This window comes from Tupaia chinensis, unplaced genomic scaffold (assembly GCF_000334495.1).
Source record: "Tupaia chinensis unplaced genomic scaffold, TupChi_1.0 Scaffold141305_1, whole genome shotgun sequence".
Lineage (NCBI taxonomy): Eukaryota > Metazoa > Chordata > Mammalia > Scandentia > Tupaiidae > Tupaia > Tupaia belangeri.
The window spans coordinates 275,872-302,039 of NW_006201168.1; the positions used below are offsets into that span (position 1 = coordinate 275,872).

General features: G+C 37.6%; 1 protein-coding gene and 1 pseudogene across 1 annotated transcript in view; both read right to left on the minus strand.

Moving 5' to 3' along the window:
- Positions 1–26,168, minus strand: part of IFT80 (intraflagellar transport 80) — a 94,320-nt gene that overhangs the window by 23,535 nt on the left and 44,617 nt on the right. Inside the window, exons 9-12 of the mRNA XM_014581939.2 lie at positions 16,531–16,710; positions 12,737–12,855; positions 7,796–7,870; positions 2,479–2,642 (exon numbers count right to left, since the gene is read on the minus strand). Of these exons, the coding sequence (XP_014437425.1) occupies positions 2,479–2,642; positions 7,796–7,870; positions 12,737–12,855; positions 16,531–16,710 (538 nt within the window). The remainder of the gene's footprint in view (positions 1–2,478; positions 2,643–7,795; positions 7,871–12,736; positions 12,856–16,530; positions 16,711–26,168) is intronic.
- LOC102497511 (nuclear speckle splicing regulatory protein 1 pseudogene) lies at positions 18,119–25,310 on the minus strand (annotated as a pseudogene).

Consider the following 26,168-nt stretch of genomic DNA (forward strand, 5'->3'; position numbering starts at 1 on the left):
GCCCAAAATCCCGAGAAGAGAATGGTAGAGAATGGATTGTGGCGTGACCATCCCCCCTGGGGGGTGATTTCTCACTTTCTGTCTCTATGTCTCTCTCTGTCTTCTGGCAAGCTCACACGCCCTATAGCAAAAACCTCTCCAAAATAAAAAATTATTATTAGTAATTACAGTCATCTTAATTCTTTCTACTATCTAGATAAAATTTTACTTCATTCTCTTTTCCTTTTTTTTCAGCTAGAAAGGAAGTCCTTTCACGCCATGATCCCCCTCCCCTACCCTCCAACCCCTTAGGAACTTGGTTACCTGTACAAATGCCTGACACGTTTTCAGGCTGACCTGGGGATCCAAACCCCAGGTGGCCATGTGGCTTCCAACACTTCAGTCTAGAACACTGTAAACTATGCCATCTGGCAGGGCCAGATTTTTTTTGTAATGTGTCACAGTAATGTACAGTGTTTCACAGTATGTATTAGCAGAGAGAAACAATTACTTGGGGGCAGCAGGTGGTGTGGTGGTTAAGGTGCTGGACTCACACATGGCTGACTATGGTTTGATTACCAAACCTGGCAGCTTGCTTTCTCACTTTGTCTTTCTCTCTCTGTCTCTCTGGTGAAATTTGAAAAAAATAAATAGAATAAAATAAAATTCTAGAAAGAAACAATTATTTAATATTTGATATTTTTTGTCAGGTCTTAGGGTTCATTTAGTCTTCTGGTTTTCATCTTACCTCACTGGCTCTTCCTCCTCTTTTCCATCTCTAAACATGGATGCACTCGGTCTCGGGTCTTCTCTGTCTACACTCACTTTCCAGGTGATTTCATTCAGTGCCATGGCTTCAAGCACTGGGTCCCAAATTTGTACCTCTAGTCCTAACTCCAGTCCTGAGCCCTGGACTTACTAATCCTATTGCTTATTTTTCATCCCTGCCTGGTTATCCAAGAAGCATTTAAACATACCATGACCAAAACAGAACTTCTGGTTTGCAGACCCTCTCCAAGCTTCTTTCTTCTCTGTCTCCCATCTCATTTACCCAGGATAAAACAAGGATCGCATGCTTGCCTCCACTCTTTTCCTTACCATGGCCAAGCCTTCACACGACGTGGTTCCTGCCTGTCTCTGTGTTCCTCTTCAGCTACTCTCAGCCTGGCTTGTGCTGACCTAGTCACATGGCCTTCTGGTAGTTTCATTAACATGCCAATCATGCTCGCCTCAGAATCCTCACACCTGCTTGTCCTATAGTCATTCCCTTCCCCGTTTCCATAACTGTTCTTTTACTTTGTCTCACGTTTTCTTAAAGCATGTATCATTAGCTAACAATTTAATATATCTTGGTTTATTTTTATTTATTAGATTGTCTTGTTCACGATTGTATCCTCAGCTTCTAGAAAAATACTTAAAATGTAGTAAGCACTCAATAATATTACCTAGATAAATGAATCTGTGATAGAACAATGTCTTAAGATAATTTCACTGTGCTATGGAATTTTAAAACACCTGATACACTTGTATGAATAAATAGTAACAAGGTGTAAATAGTTAAATAGAAAATTTAAGTTATTTATACCTTTCTTTCACTTAATTAACTTGAAAAATATGTAAACAAAATAAATAGTACAAAAGAGTACAATATTTACTATGTTACCAAATTAAAAAAAGAGTATTTTTTAAATTAAAACTTAAAAATACATATTTTTAAGACCACATTCTTTTTTTTTTGGAGAGGTTTTTGCCATAGGGCACGTGCGCTCGCCAGAAAGACAGAAAGAGACAGAGAGACAGAAAGTGAGAAATCATTCCCCAGGGGGGATGGCCACACCGTAATCCCTTCTCCTCCATTCTCTTCTCAGGATCTCTGGGAACGCACAAAACACACACATGCCTGACGTGAGTTTTAAGCCACTGGGTCCGGGACTCGAACTGCAGTCTACTACATGGGAGTCCAGCAACATAGCCATTACGCTAACTGCTGGTCCCAAGACCACAATCTTGAGGGGTCAGCAGGTGGTGTGGTGTTAAGGGTACTCCAACTCCCACATGACTGATGATGGTTCAAGTCCCAGACCTGGCAGCTTGCTTTCTCACTTTCCCTCTCTTTCTTTCACTCTGTCCCTCTATGGTCAAATTAAAATAAATAAATAAATAAATAAATAAATAAATAAATAAAGTTAAATAAAATGATCCTTTAAAAAGAAACACACCCTTGAATTCAAACTTTCTACCAATAGCTACTGATACATAAAAATGCATTCTTTACTACAATATTTGATATTGTGACAATATCTACTTTTTCTATAAATTGGACATAGAAAAACAACTTTAGTCCTCTGATTAATTCCTTTTAGAATAAATTAGGATGCTTGTGATTCTTTCATATAAAGTTAACAAATTAATAGATGAGAAAATGAAAGTTAATGAAAATTTTATAGCATTAACAAACTTCACAGAAATGTGACAGAAAAACTATAAAAATGTATTTACCTTTTTCATCAGCTTTGTCTTTTATTGCTATAGTATCATTACTCAGAGACACAGTCTGTGCATTCAGAATATCTGTTCTCATTCCAGGAAATTTTGGAGAAGAAATAAAGCGTCCTTCATATGAATATAAATAGACACCACCACCATCTACAAGAAGAAAGTGTCTACAAAATAAAGAATAAAAATATATCCTAAAAAAGGAATATACTGTTTTCATTTCTACATCTGAGAATAGTTTATCCCTCAGAAAAATCTAAATCTTATGATTAAGATTAAGTACCCAGAGATATAAATTATGAAATATTTTAAAAATATAAAGTTAACATTGGGGCCAGCAGGTAGAGTAGTGGCTGGACTCCCACATGGTCAACCATGGTTCAAGTCCCAGACCCGCTGGCTTGAAACTCACAACAGGAGCATGTGCGTACATGCCCAGAATTCTGAGAGGAGAATGCAGAAGGGACTGCGGCATGGCAATCCCCCGGGGGATGACTGTCTGTCTCCCTCTGGCAAGAGCATGTGTCCTATAGCAAAAATCTCTAAAACAACACATTGGTTGTTTTGGTTTGTTCCATTGTTTTTTGTTTTATTTTGTTTTGTTTTTCTGATGGAGGTGGGGGGAAAAATGAAATGTCTATAAATACCACCCTATATTCTGAAATTTTAACTTATTTTTATATCCAAGCCACAACTCTTTTTTTTTTAAGAATTATTTTATTCATAGCCACAACTCTATATTTTTTAAGAATTATTTTATTTAATTTTATTTGTTTATTTATTTATTTTAATTTGACCAGAGAGGGACAGAGAGAGAGAGAGAGAAAGTGAAAAAGCAACCTGCCAAGTCAAGGACTCGAACCACGGTCAGCCATGTGGGAGTCTAGCACCCTTAACCACCACGTCACCTGCTAGCCTCTATTTTGTTTTCCAAAGAAGAATTTTAATACAAAATTCAATCAGAAAAATTTTAAATTTATAATCCAGCAATTTTAATGCCAGGTGCTATTTGTTTCATTTAACAGTGTTAATATATTTCAGAATTAAAGATTATTTCAAATATAATTAAAGATTAAATGCTGTTTAAAATCTAAAGATAGTAAAAATTATTAAAAAATTAACAACAAAGTCAGCATTTATTAAAACGAGATGCTCTGACTTTATAATCACATGGTGGTCATAAGTATGATAGTCTTCATATTTTAAAACTAACACTTTTTTGCAGCAGAGACTCGGATTCATTTGTATGTTGACACCAATATGCAATGCATAGGGCACTATGTAGTTAGCTTTCATTAAATCAAAATGACAATATTTTATGGTTCTAATATTCTTCCATTGAAAATGTATGAACATTGTAAAAAAAATAATTCAAATACTACAGAGAAAACAAGACTTATAATTCCACCTCCACAGAGACAACTATGGCAAGCCAAGTATGGGTATATCGTAACTTTACTTAACTAAGTCCCTCCTGAAGAAGGTTTATTTTATTTCAATTATTCACTGTTTTAAAGAACGCTGGTGCCAGCAGGTGGTATAGTGACTAAGGTTCTGGACTTCCACAGTTAGAGTGCCGGACTCAGCAATTTGAAACTCACGCGAGCGTGTGTTCATGCATACCTAAGATCCCAAGGGGAGACTGGAGGAGAAGGGATTAAGGAGTGGCCATCACCCCAGGGGGTGATTTCTTGCTTTAGGTGTCTCTATCTCTCTCTATCTCTCAGGCGAGCACACACACCCTATAGCAAAAATCTCTCTCTCTAAAAAATAAAATGTATATAGTGTATCTATATCTCCATATAGAAAAGCACAATTACCAGATCAAAGAGTATGTCATTAAAAAAATTTAATATATAGGGGGCTAGCAGATGGCTTAGTTAAGGCACTGGACTCCCACATGGCTGACTAAGGATTCAAGTCCTGGACCTGGTGGTTTGCTTTCTCCCTTTCCCTTTCTCTGTCTCTCTCTGGTCAAATTAAAAATAATAACAAATGGAATTAAATAAATAATTAATAAAAAATTAAAATTATTATCATTTCACAAATACTTTAAAAATTAATATATATTGTTAAGCAAATATATATATATATATATAAAAAACAACCATATTGGTGTGTCTGTTTCCTTAATGCTGAAGGTATTCTTACTCCTAAAATCTTGTGTTCAAGGTGTAAATATTCTTGATTCAGAACTACTTCTTGATTCAGGAATGGCTAATTGTTTTTTCAAACACCAAAAACCCATGAAAAGGATTAGTATTAATATCTAATAAATGTCAAATGTACATACTTCAGTTAAGCCTTGAAAATTGGTAGGGAGTTTATTTCATTTAAGGGTTTGGCCCTTATGCATTTGGGCATGGCTTATACACATCACTGTGTGAAAACACGATTTGCTAATCTTGACCAAATGGTACATTTTATTAGTTTATGTTTCTTCTTTGTCTCAGTACTTAAAGGATTTTTCTCTTCTAAACAGAACACTGTAGCTTTTAACCTCCTTGTAAGTAAATGCCATTTTAAGCAGCAAACATCGTTAATTGTATAAATAAGACAGTGATGTGCAGTAACAAAAATATCCTTTAATTCACAAATTATTTAGGCCATTAAAATACACCCTTATTAGGAGCATATTCAGTTAATACACTGATAGATAATGTACAAGTAAATTTACATGGAACTGCTAGAGTATAAAGCATTTCAAAAATATGGCTTCTTGGACAGATGACATCTTAACTTTTAAATGTTACAAGTAACTTGTTTTTAAAAGCTAATGATACAGGGAACCAGCAGTTAGCGTAATGGCTATGTCGCTGGACTCCAACGTAGTCAACCGTGGTTCGCGTCCCGGATCCAGTGGCTTAAAACTCACGCCGGGCGCGTGTGCATGCGTGCCCAAGATCCCGAGAGGAGAATGGAGGAGAAGGGATTGCAGCGTGACCATCCCCCCTGCGGGGTGATTTCTAGCTTTCTGTCTCTCTGTCTCTCTCTGTCTGGCTGGCAAACGCACACGCCCTATGGCAGAAAAAAGAAAAAAAAAGCCTCTCCAAAAAAGCTAATGACACATCTGAACAATGAAACTGAACTACATGATTCATTTAAGCAGATGATAAAAAACTTGACACAACATTTTCTTGATCACTCAAGATCATCATCATGATCAAACTTCAGGAACTGCTTAACTATCAGCTTTGCTGCTCACAAGAATCTGCTGGTGCTGGGGAGTAACCGTACCACTGAGCGCCCGGACCTGTGCTTTTCATTCTCTCCTCGCCAGGAAGGCTCTTTTCTCCCTGTCACTGTGCCAGCCTCTACCAGTCCACCAGCACCACTCTTCTTCCGGTTTGCTATTTATAAAAAGTCGTGAGCTAGAAAACCTAATAGACCCTATTAAGCTGCCTAGGAGCTCAGTAAAGGGATGAGGAATCAAGTACATGGTTTTAGGGCCAAGGTTTTATGAGCAGCTATTTGAGGTAACTATCGATTATATGCATACTTTAATTTAGGTTTTCTTTTCTTTCTTTCTTTCTTTCTTTCTTTCTTTCTTTCTTTCTTTCTTTCTTTCTTTCCCACTCTCTTTCTTTCATTCTTTTTTTTTAGTTTTTGCTATAGGGTACATGTGCTTACCAGAGAGAGATACAGAGAGAGAAAGTGGGAAATCTCCCCCATGGGGGATGACCCCGCTGCAGTTCCTCTCCTCCACTCTCAGGGTTTGGGACATGCACGCACACACACCCAGCATGATTCTCAAGCTGCCAAGTCCAGGACACGACCTGTGAAGCTGGCCATGTGGGACCCAACTGCATTAACCTCCACTCCATCTGCTAGCCCAGGGTTTTCTTTCTTTCTTTTTTCTTTTTTTAATTTTGCCAGAGAACACATACACTTGCCAGTGAGAGAGAGAGAGGGAGGGAGTAAGCACCCCCCATGGGGAATGATCATGCCACAATCTCTCCTTCATTTGTCCATCCTGTTGGGGGTTGGGGCATGCATGCCTGGTGTGTTTCTGAAGCTTTCAGGTTCCAGACCCAAACTGCAGGGCTAGCCACTTGGAACCCTGCTGCCCTAACTATTACACTTGGCCATGGAGCCAGTCCTATTCCAGGTTTTATCAGGTTGTAGATTTCTAAGTCTAACCTCTAATTCAGTGTTTGATATACTTGATATGACTGACAGTTTTCATGGAAAAGGATGGGTTCATAATAGTTATTCCTAAATTACTCCAGTTATTTGGCCTGGAGCTTCTTAGTCTGTCTTTTTTTTTTTTTTTTTTTTTTTTGGGGGGTTTTTTTCTCTAACAGGCGCACCCAGACAGACAGAGAAAGACATAGAGACAGAAAGCGAGAAATCACCCCCCAGGAGGGATGGTCACGCCGCGATCCCTTCTCCATTCTCCTCTCGGGATCTTGGGCACGCACCCGGCATGAGTTTTAAGCCACCAGTGCCGGGACGCGAACCGTGGTCGACTACGTGGGAGTCCAACGACATAGCCATTACGCTAACTGCTGGTTCCCGAGTTTCTTAGTCTTACTGTCTCAGTAGAGAATACTACTTTTCCAAGTTCAGATCACAGCCCAGTAGTGGCTCATGAAACTGATGAGCTTCAAATGGTAATGTAAAAACAAAACCACAACAGAACAGAAAATAGGACAAGAAAGTCAAAAGTATTTTAGAGTAACTTGCCTGTTTCACTCTTGTCCTCTTACATCATTACTCTGATGTTTACTTGTAATGAATTTATTCTCACTATTTTAAATAAATCAGTGCCTTTAAAATTTCTGTTTTAATTTCTAATACAGCATTAAAAATATATTTTACCCACATATACCCCAATCCTCTATAACTTTCTTTCTTTCTTTTTAAGAGATTTTTACTATAGGATGTGTGGGCTCAAAAGAGAGACAGAAAGCAAGAAATCACCCCCCAGGGGATGGACATGCTGCAATCCCTTCTCCTCCATTCTCCTTTCAGAATCTTGGGCACGCACACATGTGCCCAGTATGAGTTTTAAGTTGCTGGGTCTGGATTCGAACTGTGGTTGACTACGTGAGAGTCCAACAACGTAACCATTACGCCATCTGCTAGTACTGCCTTCATAACTTTTTAAGTACATAAAAAAATTGTGAAACCAAAAAGTTTCAGAACCACTGACCTGAGAGCTTATCTATCCTTTTTTCCTCTAAAACACATAAAGTAAACAAATTGATTCCAAATAACTACTGTACCATTCTGTCGATGGGATAATTTAAGAGTGCTTTACAGCTATTTGAGATAATATAATCCCAAGTCCAATAATTAAACATAATAAATGAATTACCTCTCTGCCTGTAGAATTAAACTAACAGTTCCTTCTTTGAGATCAAATATAAGTGGTGTATTCCAGTTCTTTGTACTGAAAGACAAATAAGATAAATATTTATTAACTTTAAATCACCAAATACTTTTAAATAAGTGGCAAGGTGCTCATTTTAAATAAAGTGATTTTAGTTTCGTAGTAATTATACACACACACACACACACACACACACACACACACACTTCGATTACAGCATCTGGCCCAGTGTTCTGAAATTATGAACTCCATGTCTAGCTATCTCCTAGAAAGCAGAGACTTGTGTTCCCAGTTACTAGAACATGCTGAGCATTCAGTGAATATTCATTGCACATTTTGTAATTATGACAAGGAATCCTAAGTACTGTACAAGCTATTTATGAGCTCCGCGAGTTTGGGCAAGATATCTAATGCACTTCATTTGAAAAACCGAAGCAGCAGGGCATAGTCAAAAGAGGACATGTTTTAGCTAGACAGATCTTCATTAGAAATACAGTTTTACCACCTCCCGGCCATATGATCTTAATGAGCTTAGCCTCCTAAACATTAGTTTCCTCAAGGAAAAGTTCCTGTTACACGGTAGTAGTGAACCAAGAGAAAGTACAGTAACATTGCACACATGATTATTTTTCTTACAGCTTTTCCAGGTGTTCTTACTGGGTTGAAATGAAAAGGTTTCCATGAAGTATTCTGTGAACCATAAAATACGCTATAAACATAAACTATGACCATACTTATTGAATAAGTGGATGAATACTTGAACATATAACCCACTTTGTTTTTACAGTATAATATGATTAGAAGATTAGGGTCGGTAAAAAGAAGATTTACAAATGAAAAAAATGTTCAAATAATCAAAGTTGTTTCAAAATTTAAAAATTTTACTACTCCTATATATTTTAAATTTCTCTCAATACCATTCATAGAACCAATTCTTTAAATCAAATTAAATCTTGTATTCAGATCCAGAAGATGGGGAAACAGGGAGGTTTCACTGAGTAAGTAACCTGGTAGATAATTAATCTTGGTTAAGGCAAAGAGCCTGATAGCCATTTCAGTAAGTAAATGCATGCATAAAGCAAAAGAACAAATACATTACTGCTAATAATTAGTAATTACTACTTGTAATTAGTCTGCGGTTCACAGGTGTGATAAAGATAAATGCTTTTGTATTTTAGAAATAATATCACGGCATGCTTCATTAATCAGTCATTAGAATTAACTTTTATTCTTTGTCAAGAAAGCTGATAAGGAGTGATTATGTGAGGCTTTTTTCAAATGTCCTTTTAGAAAATATGAGATTTCTGGCAACTGAGATATATAAATGCCATAGAAATATAAATTTAAGCATATGTATTCCTAAGCTATAATGCCCCCTAGAACAAGAGTATTTTCAATACAATTATTTGAATAAAATGAAAATTTAATGTAAAATGCTAATACATTATTTTCTTTTTCTGGAACTTTTTCACATATAACCAGTATATTACTTGCATGTTTGTTTCAAGAATTCTATTTTTATTACGATAAAGGGGGCAGCAATTATTAGCAGCGTGGATTCAAATACTTTTCCTCTAGTAAGGAAGTTAAGTAATTTGACCAGGGAAACTTACTTAATCATTCTCTGTGTCCTTTAGCTTCTTCATCTTATAACATGGGAACCTGAATTTCAAAAGTTTCCATTTTGTAAAATGAGGATAATAATATCATAAAAGATAGTATAACAAGTATTCAATAAATGATAGCTGTTATTGGGACCAGCAGGTGGTGTGGTGGTTAAGGCACTGGACATTCTCACATTGCTGATCATGATTTGAGTCCCGGACCTGGTGGTTTGCTTTCTCACTTTTTCTCTCTCTCTCTCTGTGAAATTAAAAAAAAAAAAAAAGAATGACTAGATAAAATTAAATAAATAACTCTTAAAAAAATGATAGTTGTGGGACCAGCAATTGGAGTAATGGCTAAGTCGCAGGACTCCCATGTACCCGACCGCTGTTCGCGTCCTGGACCTGGTGGCTTAAACTCACTCCGGGCACATGTGCGTGTGTGCCCAAGATCCTGAGAGGAGAACGGAGGAGAAGGGATTGGAGTGTGGCCATCCACCTGGGGGGTGATTTCTGGCAAGCACACGCGCCCTACAGTAAAAATCTCTCAAAAAAAAAAAAAAAAAAAAAAAGTAGCTGTTATCTAAAATCCTACTAAGTTTTAAAACTTAATGAAATATACTCAGGTAATAATCGGTCTCAATACTGTCTCATTTCTACTACTCTGCCCTGGTATTTCACTTATTTATAAAAACACATTAATTTATTTGTAGTGATTTTCAAACTGTTGGGTCTAGGACTTCAACTGAGGTCGGCCACGTGGGAATCCAGCCTTAACTACTACACTGCCTGCTAACCCCAGTATCTCACTGTAAGTACGTATTTTGTACTTTAATAAGTATCTTGAGTCAAAGAGGGGAGGCAAGGTTAAATCAGTAAAGAAAAAAACAGAGAGTCATATTTCGCAACACACTGCTATGAAAAAAAGAGTGGCAAAAAAAAAAAAAAAAAAAAAGGAATGCAGCTGTTAAGCTTTTGGTATTTTAAAAAGCAACCTCTCTAATACCAGTAAATATCTAGTAATACTAATGCAACAGATTAAAACGTTATGTCTTTGTCACTATAGCTAGTTGAATAAATCCCTCATTTAGGCTAGTTAAGAGCCCTGACTTTGTTCAAACAAACTCTAATCTGCAGAGAGCTCTGTTTTTCTCAACCTTATGAAAATTAATTATTCAAATACATATTTACATTAAGTGATTGTGAGAAAAGTTTTCTCACGTTCTAAACCCCTACCCCATATCAACTATTTAACTCGGCATCTTTATTGACTTTTTCCAAATTTTTGCTGTTTCTCGTGCCCTTTCACATCAGAAAAAAAGAATTCTCCTAAAACTGAGCTGCTTTTTTTTCTTTATCTACTCTACACTGCTCCTCCCACTTCATTACTCCAGAATTGGGTGTTTTCCCAAATTGTAGATTCTAGTTTACAGCAGATTTATGATAATGAGAGAAAGTTTTTAATACATAGTTGTAGCAGTTATCAATTAAATAGAGTACCTAGGTTGTGTATTATGGGTATTGGGATGCAAAAACAACTTTATACTTCATATATTTCAATTCATTTATTCATTAAAAAAATATTAAGTACCTGCTACATGTTGGGCAAAGTGCAAGGTGCTAGGCATACAGTGCCATGGAGACAATAAGTCTCAATTCTCAATTTTATATCCGATGGTTAAACTACAACCATGCAATATCATAAATACAAGCACAAAATTAAAAAAACAAACGAACATATATTCACAACTCTTGAAAGCTGCATATTGGTTACTTGAGTTTTCTGGATAGTTGAGAAGTCAACTGATAGTATGTTAGAGTCATTAAATTTTCTCTTTTTTTCTTTTTATTTTTTTGGAGAAGTTTTTGCTATAGGGCATGTGCACTCGCCAGAAAGACAGAGAGAGACAGAGAGACAGAAAGTAAGAAATCACCCCTGGGGGGGATGGCCACGCCGAAATTCCTTCTCCTCCATTCTCCTCTCAGGATCTTGGGCATGCATGCACATGCACCTGGCGTGAGTTTATGCCACTGGGTACAGTACTCAAACCGTGGTAGACTACGTGGGAGTCCAGCGACATAGCCATTATGCTAACTGCTGGTCCCTAAATGTTCAAGAATTTAGTAAGCCTACAGTTAAATAAAGTCATTATTTAAAACAAAATTATATCAACCTACAATTAAGCAAATTACATATTTACAAAGTTAATACTCAAAACTCCTCACCTAGAGATTATTATGTCTTACTATTCCCTATGCACTTGAGATCATTTCCATCTGCTGCACCTCTATTGGCAATGCTGTCCAATGGTTTGTCGCTCTGCATCTCCTCTCAACTCTGTTTTCTGTAAATCACATTGGTAGCTTGAAATTGGTCATGGTAGAGAGTTCGCACCATGAAAATCGGCAAACCCTACAAATCAGGACTGCCCATCTGTTTGTTGCCAGAAAGCCAGCCATTCAACATTTATCAGCACACACTGAGTTACCCTTTTAAAATACCAAATACGTTTTTTACATTTTAGGTGCAAGTTTGCTGGAGGTATTGAATCATTCCCTGCCTTTTTTATTTTTGGAGAGGTTTTTGCTATAGGGCGCGTGTGCTCGCCAGAGAGACAGAGAGAGGGAAAGCAAGAAATCACCCCCTGGGGGGATGGCCACGCCGCAATCCCTTCTTCTCCATTCTCCTCTCGGGATCTTGGGCACGCACGCACACGTGCCCGGCGTGAGTTTTAAGCCACAGGGTCCGGGACGTGAACTGCGGTCAACTACGTAGGAGTCCAGCGACATAGCCATTAAGCTAATTGCTGGTCCCCTGCCTTTTAATACAGACACTGGAAGTATTTTCTTTCATCTCTTCTGGACAGCTCTGGATCATCAATATAAATATCCATGATTACCCTGGGATATGGTATTAAGACTAAATACTTCTTTGTGTCCTTATTGAAAATCTTATAGCCTATTATCAGTTGCTAGCTGCCCCCTTTTATAATAGATTAGTTCCTTTTCACATCATTTTGAGTTGTTCCTAAGCTCTGTGTTTTGAAATCAAATTTATGAAATTTACCATAGAAATGTGAGTAAGGTAAGAGTACATACCATCTCAGAGAAGAGATTTCCTATTATAAAAGTAATTATTAACCTTTGATGTGCAGATTTTTTAGATCTTTTTTCACTCCTCATGGCTCATTTTAAAAAATCATTTCCTGATTTGAGGTGAGGCTTTGTTTAAATTAGACATGTTGCTATGAAAGTTAAGCTAGAAAAGAAATTTCTCATCACAGACAAAACGCTGGATTTTTAAGAAATGCAAGATGCTTACGAGAACACATAACACTGAAGAGATGTTGAAACAACTAAGTGTGCATAGTTCAAAGATGCTTTAATGACTCTATCACGGAATTCCAGTAAGTCCACTGCATCATTAAGAACATTACGAACCTAAACGAGGAAAAATGAAACAGCAACAAACAACATTAAAACACATCAAAAATTTAATCAGTTAAATTAGCAAGATTTTGCAATACAAAATATTCATGCACTTTTGATTATCTACTGATATAAAAATGAAGAATTAAATAGAAATTAGGCATAAGATGGCGTAGATGGGTATAAAAACCAACCAACAAAGTACAGATACAGAAAATCTTTCAGAATAGAAAAGACCTATAGAGAATTGCAGCTTGCAGGGATGCAGCAATGGAGAAATGATGTGAAAAATGCTATACCACTGAGATAATCAAAGAAGAGTCACATATAGAAGTTAGATAGATACTATGTGATTTCCACCCAAGATAGAAAAAATCTTTAAGTTTTGCCATAGAGCATGTGCACTCACCAGAGAGAGAGAAAAAGAGAGAGAGAGTGAGAAAGACAGTGAAAGAGAAAGAGAAAGTGAGAAATCCCCTTCACTCAGGGGGATGACCACATCTCAATCTCTCTTTGTCTCTTGGGTAAGTGCATGCACCCTATAGCAAAAATCTCTCTTGGAACCAGCAGATGCCGTAATGGTTACGTCGTTGGACTCCCATGTAGTCAAAAGGAGTTTGAGTCCTGGACCTGGCAGCTTGAAACTCATGACATATGGTGTACATGCTCAGAATTCCAAGAGGAGAAGAGAGGAGAAGGGATTGTGTGTGTCCCTACCCCTTTGGGGGGAGGTGATTTTTTGCTTTTTGTCTCTCTGTCTCTCTGGCAAGCACACACCCTATAACAAAAATCTCTCTCAATTAAAAAAGTGATAATGGGGGAACCAGCAGTTAGTGTAATGGCTATGTCGCTGGACTCCCACGTAGTCGACCGTGGTTCGTGTCCCGGACCTGGTGGCTTAAAACTCACGCTGGCCGCGTGTGCGTGCGTACCCAAGATCCCGAGAGGAGAATGGAGGAGAAGGGATTGCGGCGTGACCATCCCCCCTGGGGGGGTGATTTCTTGCTTTCTGTCTATGTCTCTCTCTGTCTGTCTGGCGAGCGCACGCGCCCTACAGTGAAAATCTCTCAAAAAAAAAAAAAAAAGTGATAATGTACCTAAAATTTTTAAATCTGTATACTTAGGCTTAAGAGAATATTTGAAAGAATATTTCTGCCCAAGAAATCATAAGGTATATGCTCCCCAATTTTTTAAGTGATTACAATAATACAAATTATGAATATCAAAGACCAAGGCAATTGGTATAGATGAGACGAAGAAGAGAAAGAAGGTAAATTCCCCCTACTTGGCTTCCTCTGGTACTTCAGGTAATTTTTTTTTTTTTTTTTTTTTTGGAGAGAGACTTTTGCTATAGGGTGTGAGGAGAGACAAAGAGAGACAGAGAAACAGAAAGCAAGAAATCACCCCCGGGGGGGGGGGGGCGGTGGGGCCATTCTCTTCTCAGGATCTAGGGCACGCATACACATGGGCCTGGCATGAGTTTTAAGCCACTGGGTCTAGGACTTGAACAGCAGTCAACTATGTGGGAGTCTAGTGTTGTAACCATTATGCCAGCTGCTGGTCTCTATTACTAATTTTGCCAGAGGGTAAATGTGCTGATCAGAGAGGCAGAGAGAGGGGAACATGAGAAATCATGTCCCGTGAGGAACAGTCATGCTATAATCCTGCTCCTCCATTTCTCCTTTTTGGATTTGGGCATGCATGTATATGTGCTAAGTGTGTTTTTTAAGCCACCAGGTCCAAGACTCAATGAGCACAGTTAGCCATCTGGGATCCAGTCACCTTTAACACCACACCGAGTGGCCTCAACTAATTTTTAAAGTATTTGTTAAGTACATATTACAGGCAAGACACTGGGCCAGGAGAGGCCCTACAGGAGGGACAAAGATATGTGAAGTGTAACACCTGCTCCCTTAAGAATCATACAATTAAGTAGATGACTCCTTCCACTGACGTCCTCTGAACTGTAAAATATTTCTCCCCTCCTCCCATTACTACATCCCAATCTTCCCATACTAACCTACAAAGCATTTAACTTCAAAATTATGTTTTCCTTTTGCTAGGGTCCTAGACACACTACCCTGAAGCGTGGCACCACCGAGCTGTGGCGGCACAGTGGTAACCAACCCTCTGCTCTGCCAGAAGCATAAAGAAGACCAGAGTTCCTCTCTCAGCTTGCCCTAAAACACTCAGGGTAGACATGCACGCTTGCCTCTGGTCCTGGTTGACTGAGAAAGACCGAGGGAGAAGGATCACAGTGTGAGACCCTAAAAGGGTGCCAGTCTTTCTGTTTCTTTCTCTCATGAAAGAAAAAATATAAATATACTTTAAAAACAAACAAAACAAACAACAAAATTCTAGAAAGGATTTTCTGACCTACTTCCAAAGCAGGTCACAGATCTTCATGTGAGAAGTGCTATCCCTATACCAGGAGAAAAGAACACTCCTATCTCTGAGACACGGGGGCACAGAGAAGATACTGAACAAATAGGCCTTGCTAAGTTTTCCCCGTCTCTTACCATTAGATCATACCTTTTTTGCTTTATCACATTTCTCCACAACTGTCCACTCTTTAACAAACCTAGTATAAATGTACCTAAGTTTAATCATTTCTTCTGGTCTTCATTTCCTTGTAAAGGTTCCCACATCACATAAAACCTATTTTAAAGAAATGTGTATGCTTCTCTCTTTATAACCTATCTTTTCTATGGAAGCTTCAGCTATAAACATAGGAAGAAAAAATAGTATTCTATAGTTCCTAACTTTTCTTTTTTTTCTTTCTTTCTTTTTTTTTTTTTGGAGAGGTTTTTGCTATAGGGTGTGTGCACTCGCCAGCAAGACAGAGAGACACAGAGATAGAAAGCAAGAAGTCACCCCCCAGGGGGGATGGCCATGCCGCAATCCCTTCTCCTCCATTCTCTTCTCGGGATCTTGGGCACGCACACACATGCGCCTGGCATGAGTTTAAGCCACTGGGTCCGGGACTCGAACCGTGGTCGGCTACATGGGAGTTCAGAGACACAGCCATTACACTAAGTGCTAGTCCCTTTCAATATGAATTTTCTATCATTTTTCCCATTTTGACTTGCCTTAGGTAATTCTTAAAGGTTTTTGTTTTTGTTTTAAGTAGGTTAAATAAATTCATCCAATTATAAATCAGAAAAACAATTTGAGCCAGCTGATGGCATGGTTGTTAAGGGGGCTAGATTCGAGTCCCAGATCCAGTGATTTGCAAAACATGCCAGACACGTGTGCATGTATGCCTAAAATGTTGATAGGAGAATGGAAGAGAAGGGGTTGCCGTGTAACTATCCCTGCCCCCAGCCCTAGGTAACTAGCAAGTCAGGCCTGCCCTGGAGCCTGCTCCAAGCAATCTTATTTGCTCTTATTTGCCATAACTTCTTCTCTCCTTTCTTAACTCAATCAGCATATTCCCTAAATGCTTTAAATGTCATTATCCCAGGCCCAAACCCATAACACAGTAGCCATGGGCATCCAGGTCCTTTATCCGTGGAAGGTTCTTACCCTATGTCATAAAAAAGTGACCAAGAGCACCATGAAAATATTTCTGTGACTGAATTTTTTTAAACTTGATTAAACATAATTAATTAAGACATATTCCATATTCAGCATAGTGAACTAATGTGAAAATAAGCACTTTATTCAACCTTGGAACATAAATCCTACCTGCATGGTCCTTCTTTTAATTAATGTGACTTCAAAATTCTTCCACTCCCACCGTTGCTCCACCACATGTGCAAAGACCACATGTCCATTTCCACAGGCTCCAGCGATCTGAGTGCCATCAATTGACCACGCGATGTTAAATATGCTGCCAGTGTTGGGTTTCTCTAAAGCATATGACCACTGGAGAAGAAAAAATAAAGAGAGAAACTGATTTAATGAAAAAAGATTTGTTAAGAATTTTTAAATTGGGCCTATGTTTAAAGAGAATATATCTTTATTATGAAATTACCAAAAATTGTTTTCTTAATAAAATTGTAGTGTGCTGAATAGAATGTACAGACATGATTTTAACAGTACACAGTAGAATGACATGATAAAGCGGTATGAAATTTCTCAATAACTGTAATAAAGCCTATGCCTTTCAATTTATTATACGTTATTACTTTTCTTTTTAAGAGAGAGATTTTTTTGCCATAGGCATGTGCGTTCACTGGGGAGACAGAGGAAGATAGAGACACAGAAAAGAAATCACCCTCCCATGGGGATGGCTACACCACAGTCCTTTCTCTTCTATTCTCCACTTGGGATTTTGGGCACGCATGCACACGCACCCAGTGTGAATTTTAAGCCAGAAGGTCCAGGACTTAAACCACAGTTGACTACACGGGAGTTCAGCGATGTAACCATTTGCCATCTGCTGGTCCCTACATTATTACTTGTAAGTAATAATACTGAATAGGTAAACACAAGTTCTGCAGAGAAAAACAAAGACAACTTTCTACTAGCTCTAATGTTCTTTATAGTTTCTACATCTAGAAATTTCTGATTACAACATTCCAAGAACATAATTAAAATTTGAAAAAAAAAACCTTTTTTTTAAACAATTTATCACTATTTTTATTTTCATTTAAGCCAAGAATGCCATGGGCTAAAGTTATTTACACAAGATATACAATCCATATTTTACATTTTCATATATATTTCAAAACATGAGAGTATTTTCTCTTTATTGTCCAAATCCGCATGTTTTTTCCTGAAATACAATTTTTATAACACAGTTCCTAGCAACAAAGCCAACACTAGAAGAATTTAAAAAATTATTTTCTAGTGGTTACAGTAGAACCAATTTTTCTCATTAAGAACCTATAAGGATTGGGGCTGGCAAGTGGCATGGTGGTTAAAGGTGCTGGACTTCCACATGGCCGACCATGGTTCAAGTCTCGGACCTGGTGGCTTGCTTTCTCACTTCCTCTCTCTCTCTCTGATCAAACTGGAAGATAATAATGATAATAATAAATAAAGTTAAATAATTCTTAAAAAAAAAAAAAAGAAGCTATAAGGATCTAGCATATACCTATGGTTTACTGAATAAAGTCAAGAATGTAGCACTGGTAGGTAAGTTCTAAAATAAATTTAGCCAAGCATTCAAAATAAAAGGACTGACTTTTTAGATCTAAACCTAAAATGAACTTTGAAAATATATTTTAAAATATTCTCCCAACCCCTGCTAACTCCTTTATGCTTTCACACAGCAAGTTTGAGGAATTCCAATTTTTCTTGTTTTTATACATCTTTCTATTGGGGCAGATATCAGTTGTTGTTCTCCAAGTAGGCCTCTGCATGAACCCAGGCCATTTGGCTGGCCAAGTACCTGTCTCTAGCTGACATGACAGTCTCTTCATTACTTCACTTTGCAAACTTGCTCACTGCCTCGGGGGGCGGTGGAGGTGGAGGTAGTCCCTCTTGTTCTTCACCTTTCTCTTGCCATTCCTGTGTGTCTGTGTTTTGTTCCCAGTGACGTTTCAGAACTAGAGGGCTTCTCTTGGTTTCTTTCATTGTCCTTTTCTGTTTCTCGTTTTGCTGCATCTTTCCTAGTCAAGAAACTTATCCTCTGCCCTAGAATGTGGGCTGTTTTCCCTTGTCTTGACTGCTTTCTGAAGACTGAACGCTTAGTTCTCATTTTTCTCTATCTCTGTATTTATTATTATTTTCATGCCTTTCTTCTTCCTCCTTTTCACATGTTCTTCCATTTCTTTGCTTCTCTCTTTTTTCTCAGAGTATTGGTCATGATCATTTTGTTGCCTATCTCTTGCTCTTCTGGGGAATATTTGTCCTTTTTCCTTCCCTGTCATTTCTTTCTCTTTAATCTCGTCCCCTTAGTTTATCTTCTTGTTCATGCTTCTTCCATTGGCTATGACTGGCTTCTCTGTGCCTTTAAGAATCCTTTTCTTCTCCATGGTCGTGGATAGGGTAATAGTTCTCCTGGTCTCTGGGTCACCTCTTTTTTTGGATCGTCTCATCTTCCCTTTTCTCCAGTCCTCTTGACATGAGAAATTTGATGTGGCATATGGTACCATGTTCTCTTTCTTCACTAGATGAGTGAGTTTGATTACTGCGATGCTTGGAGTCAGTGTCAAAAGTCTCTGTGACATTTTCCCTTCTGCAGTGCACTTTGTTTTCTTCCATGTCATCATCACCGCTGCTCAGAACATCAAAGTCACTGTCTGCATCCAGATTTTCCTCTACTTTCATACCAGTCTGGAGATTGCATTTCTCATGTAGTATTCTTTTTTCCGAACTTGCTTCATCGGTAACCCCTTGATTTCTCCTCCTTGACCCCAACCCTGACTTCACGAAAGCTGCATTTAGGTCCTTCCTCCACCAAATGTTTAGGTACCTATAAAACCCACTGAGATCTTTCTGCTTGGCTACAACCAAACATGCCTCTAGTGCAGCAGTCCTGTTCTCTTTCTTCCTCTTCAGCTCTCTCCTGCAGTTTTTTCTTATAAGCAGATGTCACAAATGCCTCATCATCAAATTTTCCCTTTTCTGCTTCTCATTTTCTTAAAAAGGCCCAAAAGTGGTGTTTAACTTGGTAAACTCACCACAAGTCTAGACTCAGCTCTAAAAGCATGCTACTGCTACGCCTACATAAACAAAGTAACGTGAAATAAAATAAGAATCATACTAGACAGCACAATATAGAGAACACCAATGACAGTATTTCTATAAAGTGATGACCTAGTGATGATGACCTATATATCCCTTTGATAGATGAGATCAGATTTTTTTTCTGTATCTTGCCAAATTATTAAGGCCTGCAGGCTGTTTCTCAAAAAAGAAAATACTTAAACTTAAAAAAAAAAAAAAAAAAACTTGATTATAATGATTTTTAAAAGTACCTTCCTGAATCAGCCCTGTAAGCCTAGTAATTAAGAGTTGGATTCCACATGGCCAACTGTACAGTTCAAGCCCTGGACCCAGTGGCTTGAAAACCATGCTGGGTATGTGTGTTATATGTACCCAAATCTTGAGAAGAGAATGGAGAAAAGGTTGTGCATCATCATCTTGCCTGAAGGGGATGATTTCTCACTTTCTCCCTTTCTCTCTCCATGGAGTGTACACAGCCTACAACATGCAAAACTTTTTTAAAAATAACTAAATAAATAAAGAAAAGAAAAAGTAAAGTTTCTAATTTCCTAAGGCACACTAGCTGATTTTCAAGATCAATATTCTCTCTCATATACCAGGAATTTCAAATTACAGATTATCTTAAATTATGTGTCACTGGGTGGGCCAGAAGGAAATGTAGTGGTTAAGGTACTGGATTCACACATAGTCTACCCTGGTCCAAGTCCCAGATTCGGTGGCTTGAAACTCACATTTGTCATGGATATGTGCATGCCCAAAATCCTGAGAGGAGGATGGAGGAGAAGGAATTGCAGTGTGGCCATCCCACTTAGGGGTAATTTCTTGCTCTCTTGTCTCTGTCTCTTTCCATCTCTTCGGCAAGTGCATGTGCCCTATAGCAAAAATCAATAGGTAAACACATAAATATGTGTTATTGACGATAAGAAGTCACATATGGCAGTAAGACCAGTTACTACAGATGACGGATCGTTAAAATTATTTTAACTGAATAAATGAACGAATGAACGGAAGGAAATCTTTAATAATTGAATATTCAAAGATAGAAAATGGAAATCACAGAAAAGTTCTCTTTCATAAGCAATAGCACCACCTGCTGAAAAATAAAAGGAACAATGTCAGCTAATTAAAAGTGAGGTCAAATCTACCTTACATATTCAAATCTTTTCCCTTAGATTCTATCCTGTTTAATCACGTGATTCATTAATTTATTCTGCATACTTATTTACAATAATTCTGTTAATTTGATCATATTTGAATCACGTATTTCTCAAAATTCAAAACTAAAGATCAAATTTACTATGGAATCTAGAGAAAAAGTTATGGCATTATGGCTTTTTTAAAAGTTCTTGTTCCAAGGACCAGCAGGCAGTGCGGTGGTTAAGGCGCTCAACATTCTCACATGGCTGACCATGGTTTGAGTCCCCAGAACTGGTGACTTGCTTTCTCACTTTCTCTCTCTCTCTCTCTAGTCAAATTGAAAATAAACAAATGAATAAATACAATTAATAAATAATTTTTTTAAGTTCTTGTTCCATAAGTAATTCATTGTACCATACTTTATTTACAATCCAGTGGTGTATATTCAGTTTGTATACTTATTTTGATACTCCCTGATAACCTTACCTAAAGTAATTTCATCCCCCTTTTCCAGCTTACCTTACTGAGAGCACTCACTGCCTCTTAACATATTATATATTCATTTGATTCTTTATGGTCTTTCATCTACTTAAATAAAAACTCTCAAGAACAGAGTATTTGTTTTGTTTATTAGTATTTCTTAAGTAGGATAAGTGCCTAGCACATAATACACATTCAGTAAATACTTGTGAAGAAATTTATGAATATGAAAATAAGTGAACAAATGATATGCAATACATTTTTATATTTCCTTGAAGCTAAATAGTTGTGTCAAAACTTTCAAGGCTCTTCATATATTTTGCCAAATTATATTTGAGAAATATCCAAATTAATATTCCCATTTATATGGAGACCCACTTTGCCATTTTCTGGTGAGTGGGAGTGGCACTGCACTGTGATTTTTAATTTGCATGAAACTTATTACTGAAAAGGCTAAACATATTTTGGGATTTCAAGAATATTTATACTTTTCTTAACCTCTGCTCATGTTTTCAATCCCAGAATTTGAATTAGGTTCCTTTTTCATAATTTCTGTGTCTTTTTTCAAAAGAGTTCTTTATTTAATTTTACTATTATTTTTTTCTTTTAATTTGACCAGAGCGAGAGAGAGGAAAGAATGAGTATTATAATTTCTAGAGCAATCAATTAAAGTCAATGTAAGGGCCAGCAAATGGCATGGTAATTGGGGTGCTGGTCCCACACGGCCAACTGCAGTTAAAGCCCAGACTCCATGGCTTGAAAATCACACAGAGTGCATGTGCATGCATGTCCAAGATCCCAGGAAGAGAATGGAAGACAAGACTGAGGTATGGCCATCCCTTCTAGGGGATGATTTCTCACTTCCCCTCTCTCTGTCTCCAGCGAGCACATATACTCTATGGCAAAAAACTGGGGAAAAAAAAAAAAAAAAACTAATGCACAGATATAGCTAAAAACCCAAGAGAGAAATTAATGGAACTTTGAATACTGGACAAACGAGATAAGCAATCAACCTATTCTTCCCATGAATTACAATTAAAAACCCTGTACAAAACACAAAAAGTGCTAATGGACTGGTCACATAGCCTAGTGGTTATGGGAGCCAGATATCGCATGATTGACCATGTGGTTCAAGTCCCAGACCCAGAGGCATGAGAAACATGCAACTGCAGGTCAATGTCCATGCATGCGAGATCAGATTTTTTTTCTGTATCTTGCCAAATTATTAAGGCCTGCAGGCTGTTTCTCAAAAAAGAAAATACTTAAACTTAAAAAAAAAAAAAAAAAACTTGATTATAATGATTTTTAAAAGTACCTTCCTGAATCAGCCCTGTAAGCCTAGTAATTAAGAGTTGGATTCCACATGGCCAACTGTACAGTTCAAGCCCTGGACCCAGTGGCTTGAAAACCATGCTGGGTATGTGTGTTATATGTACCCAAATCTTGAGAAGAGAATGGAGAAAAGGTTGTGCATCATCATCTTGCCTGAAGGGGATGATTTCTCACTTTCTCCCTTTCTCTCTCCATGGAGTGTACACAGCCTACAACATGCAAAACTTTTTTAAAAATAACTAAATAAATAAAGAAAAGAAAAAGTAAAGTTTCTAATTTCCTAAGGCACACTAGCTGATTTTCAAGATCAATATTCTCTCTCATATACCAGGAATTTCAAATTACAGATTATCTTAAATTATGTGTCACTGGGTGGGCCAGAAGGAAATGTAGTGGTTAAGGTACTGGATTCACACATAGTCTACCCTGGTCCAAGTCCCAGATTCGGTGGCTTGAAACTCACATTTGTCATGGATATGTGCATGCCCAAAATCCTGAGAGGAGGATGGAGGAGAAGGAATTGCAGTGTGGCCATCCCACTTAGGGGTAATTTCTTGCTCTCTTGTCTCTGTCTCTTTCCATCTCTTCGGCAAGTGCATGTGCCCTATAGCAAAAATCAATAGGTAAACACATAAATATGTGTTATTGACGATAAGAAGTCACATATGGCAGTAAGACCAGTTACTACAGATGACGGATCGTTAAAATTATTTTAACTGAATAAATGAACGAATGAACGGAAGGAAATCTTTAATAATTGAATATTCAAAGATAGAAAATGGAAATCACAGAAAAGTTCTCTTTCATAAGCAATAGCACCACCTGCTGAAAAATAAAAGGAACAATGTCAGCTAATTAAAAGTGAGGTCAAATCTACCTTACATATTCAAATCTTTTCCCTTAGATTCTATCCTGTTTAATCACGTGATTCATTAATTTATTCTGCATACTTATTTACAATAATTCTGTTAATTTGATCATATTTGAATCACGTATTTCTCAAAATTCAAAACTAAAGATCAAATTTACTATGGAATCTAGAGAAAAAGTTATGGCATTATGGCTTTTTTAAAAGTTCTTGTTCCAAGGACCAGCAGGCAGTGCGGTGGTTAAGGCGCTCAACATTCTCACATGGCTGACCATGGTTTGAGTCCCCAGAACTGGTGACTTGCTTTCTCACTTTCTCTCTCTCTCTCTCTCTAGTCAAATTGAAAATAAACAAATGAATAAATACAATTAATAAATAATTTTTTTAAGTTCTTGTTCCATAAGTAATTCATTGTACCATACTTTATTTACAATCCAGTGGTGTATATTCAGTTTGTATACTTATTTTGATACTCCCTGATAACCTTACCTAAAGTAATTTCATCCCCCTTTTCCAGCTTACCTTACTGAGAGCACTCACTGCCTCTTAACATATTATATATTCATTTGATTCTTTATGGTCTTTCATCTACTTAAATAAAAACTCTCAAGAACAGAGTATTTGTTTTGTTTATTAGTATTTCTTAAGTAGGATAAGTGCCTAGCACATAATACACATTCAGTAAATACTTGTGAAGAAATTTATGAATATGAAAATAAGTGAACAAATGATATGCAATACATTTTTATATTTCCTTGAAGCTAAATAGTTGTGTCAAAACTTTCAAGGCTCTTCATATATTTTGCCAAATTATATTTGAGAAATATCCAAATTAATATTCCCATTTATATGGAGACCCACTTTGCCATTTTCTGGTGAGTGGGAGTGGCACTGCACTGTGATTTTTAATTTGCATGAAACTTATTACTGAAAAGGCTAAACATATTTTGGGATTTCAAGAATATTTATACTTTTCTTAACCTCTGCTCATGTTTTCAATCCCAGAATTTGAATTAGGTTCCTTTTTCATAATTTCTGTGTCTTTTTTCAAAAGAGTTCTTTATTTAATTTTACTATTATTTTTTTCTTTTAATTTGACCAGAGCGAGAGAGAGGAAAGAATGAGTATTATAATTTCTAGAGCAATCAATTAAAGTCAATGTAAGGGCCAGCAAATGGCATGGTAATTGGGGTGCTGGTCCCACACGGCCAACTGCAGTTAAAGCCCAGACTCCATGGCTTGAAAATCACACAGAGTGCATGTGCATGCATGTCCAAGATCCCAGGAAGAGAATGGAAGACAAGACTGAGGTATGGCCATCCCTTCTAGGGGATGATTTCTCACTTCCCCTCTCTCTGTCTCCAGCGAGCACATATACTCTATGGCAAAAAACTGGGGAAAAAAAAAAAAAAAAACTAATGCACAGATATAGCTAAAAACCCAAGAGAGAAATTAATGGAACTTTGAATACTGGACAAACGAGATAAGCAATCAACCTATTCTTCCCATGAATTACAATTAAAAACCCTGTACAAAACACAAAAAGTGCTAATGGACTGGTCACATAGCCTAGTGGTTATGGGAGCCAGATATCGCATGATTGACCATGTGGTTCAAGTCCCAGACCCAGAGGCATGAGAAACATGCAACTGCAGGTCAATGTCCATGCATGCCCAATATCCTGACAGGATAAAGAAATGGAGGACAAGAGACCATGTCCCACTAGAGGGTGCTTTCTCCTCCTGCTCTCTCTCTCTCTCTCTCTCTCTCTTTCTCTCTCTCTCTAACACTTTCTCTCTCTCTCTCTCTCTCTCTCTCATCAGCACATATAAACATTGGCAATCAAAAAAAAAAAAAAAGAGAGAGAGAGAGAGAGAAAGAGACACTCAGGGGAGCCTGTGCTGCTGCCATCCAAGGAGAAGTGGCAGTTGGTGAGGGAAGCCGAGGCAGATCACTTCCAGCTTCTTCCTGCCTCCCAACTTGTCCCAGGAATATTCTGAGACTTCATAGTCTTCTGAACTATGTGATGCATTGTGCCACAGACTCCTTTTCCCTCTTCCATCTGAAAATCTTCAGGTTAGCCCCAACTGCACCTGATCTCAAGTGACTGCAAAAGGAAGCAACCTAAAGGTGGCTATATACACACTCTCTGACTAAAAGACAAGGCCTTCTACCAAAAACACATCTGAGAGGTGGAGCTCTTCTTCCCCCAACACTATAAGGTTGACAACGGAAAAGCAGGAAGTAGTGTATAATCCACCAGATGACCAGAAACCAGCACGGAGGCACAAAAAGTATGGGGAAACAAAGAAATACCTCTTCCTCAATGGACAAGAGCGACCCTTCTTCAAAACAAAAGAATTTGAAGGAATGTCGGAAATAGAGTTCGGAATATTCATGGTGACAGAGATGAAGAAGTTTTTCCAGGATTTGATGGAAGAGATAGACGTCATTTAAAAAGTCAATCCAAACTTCTAGAGATGAAGATACATCTCATCTAATACAAGAAATGAAGACCTCCCTCAAAAGTATTAGCATTAGACTGAACCACGTAGAAGACAGAATCTCTTGAGTTGGAAGACAAAACCACCAAAAATAATGAAAAAAAATTTTTTTTAAATTAGGACAACAAAGAAGAAATACTAGATAGATACTACGAAACACCCAAATATTTGAATAATAGGTATTTCAGAAGGTGAAGAATCAGACAACGTCATAGAAGATCTAGTCCATGAAATACTTGCAGAAAACTTTCCAAACCTAGAGAAGCAATCTAACAACCAGACCCAAGAAATACAAAGGACCCCAAATAGAATCAAACCAAGAAGATTCTCTCCATGGCACATCACAGCCAGAATGACCAAAATCACAGATAAAGACATACTAAAAA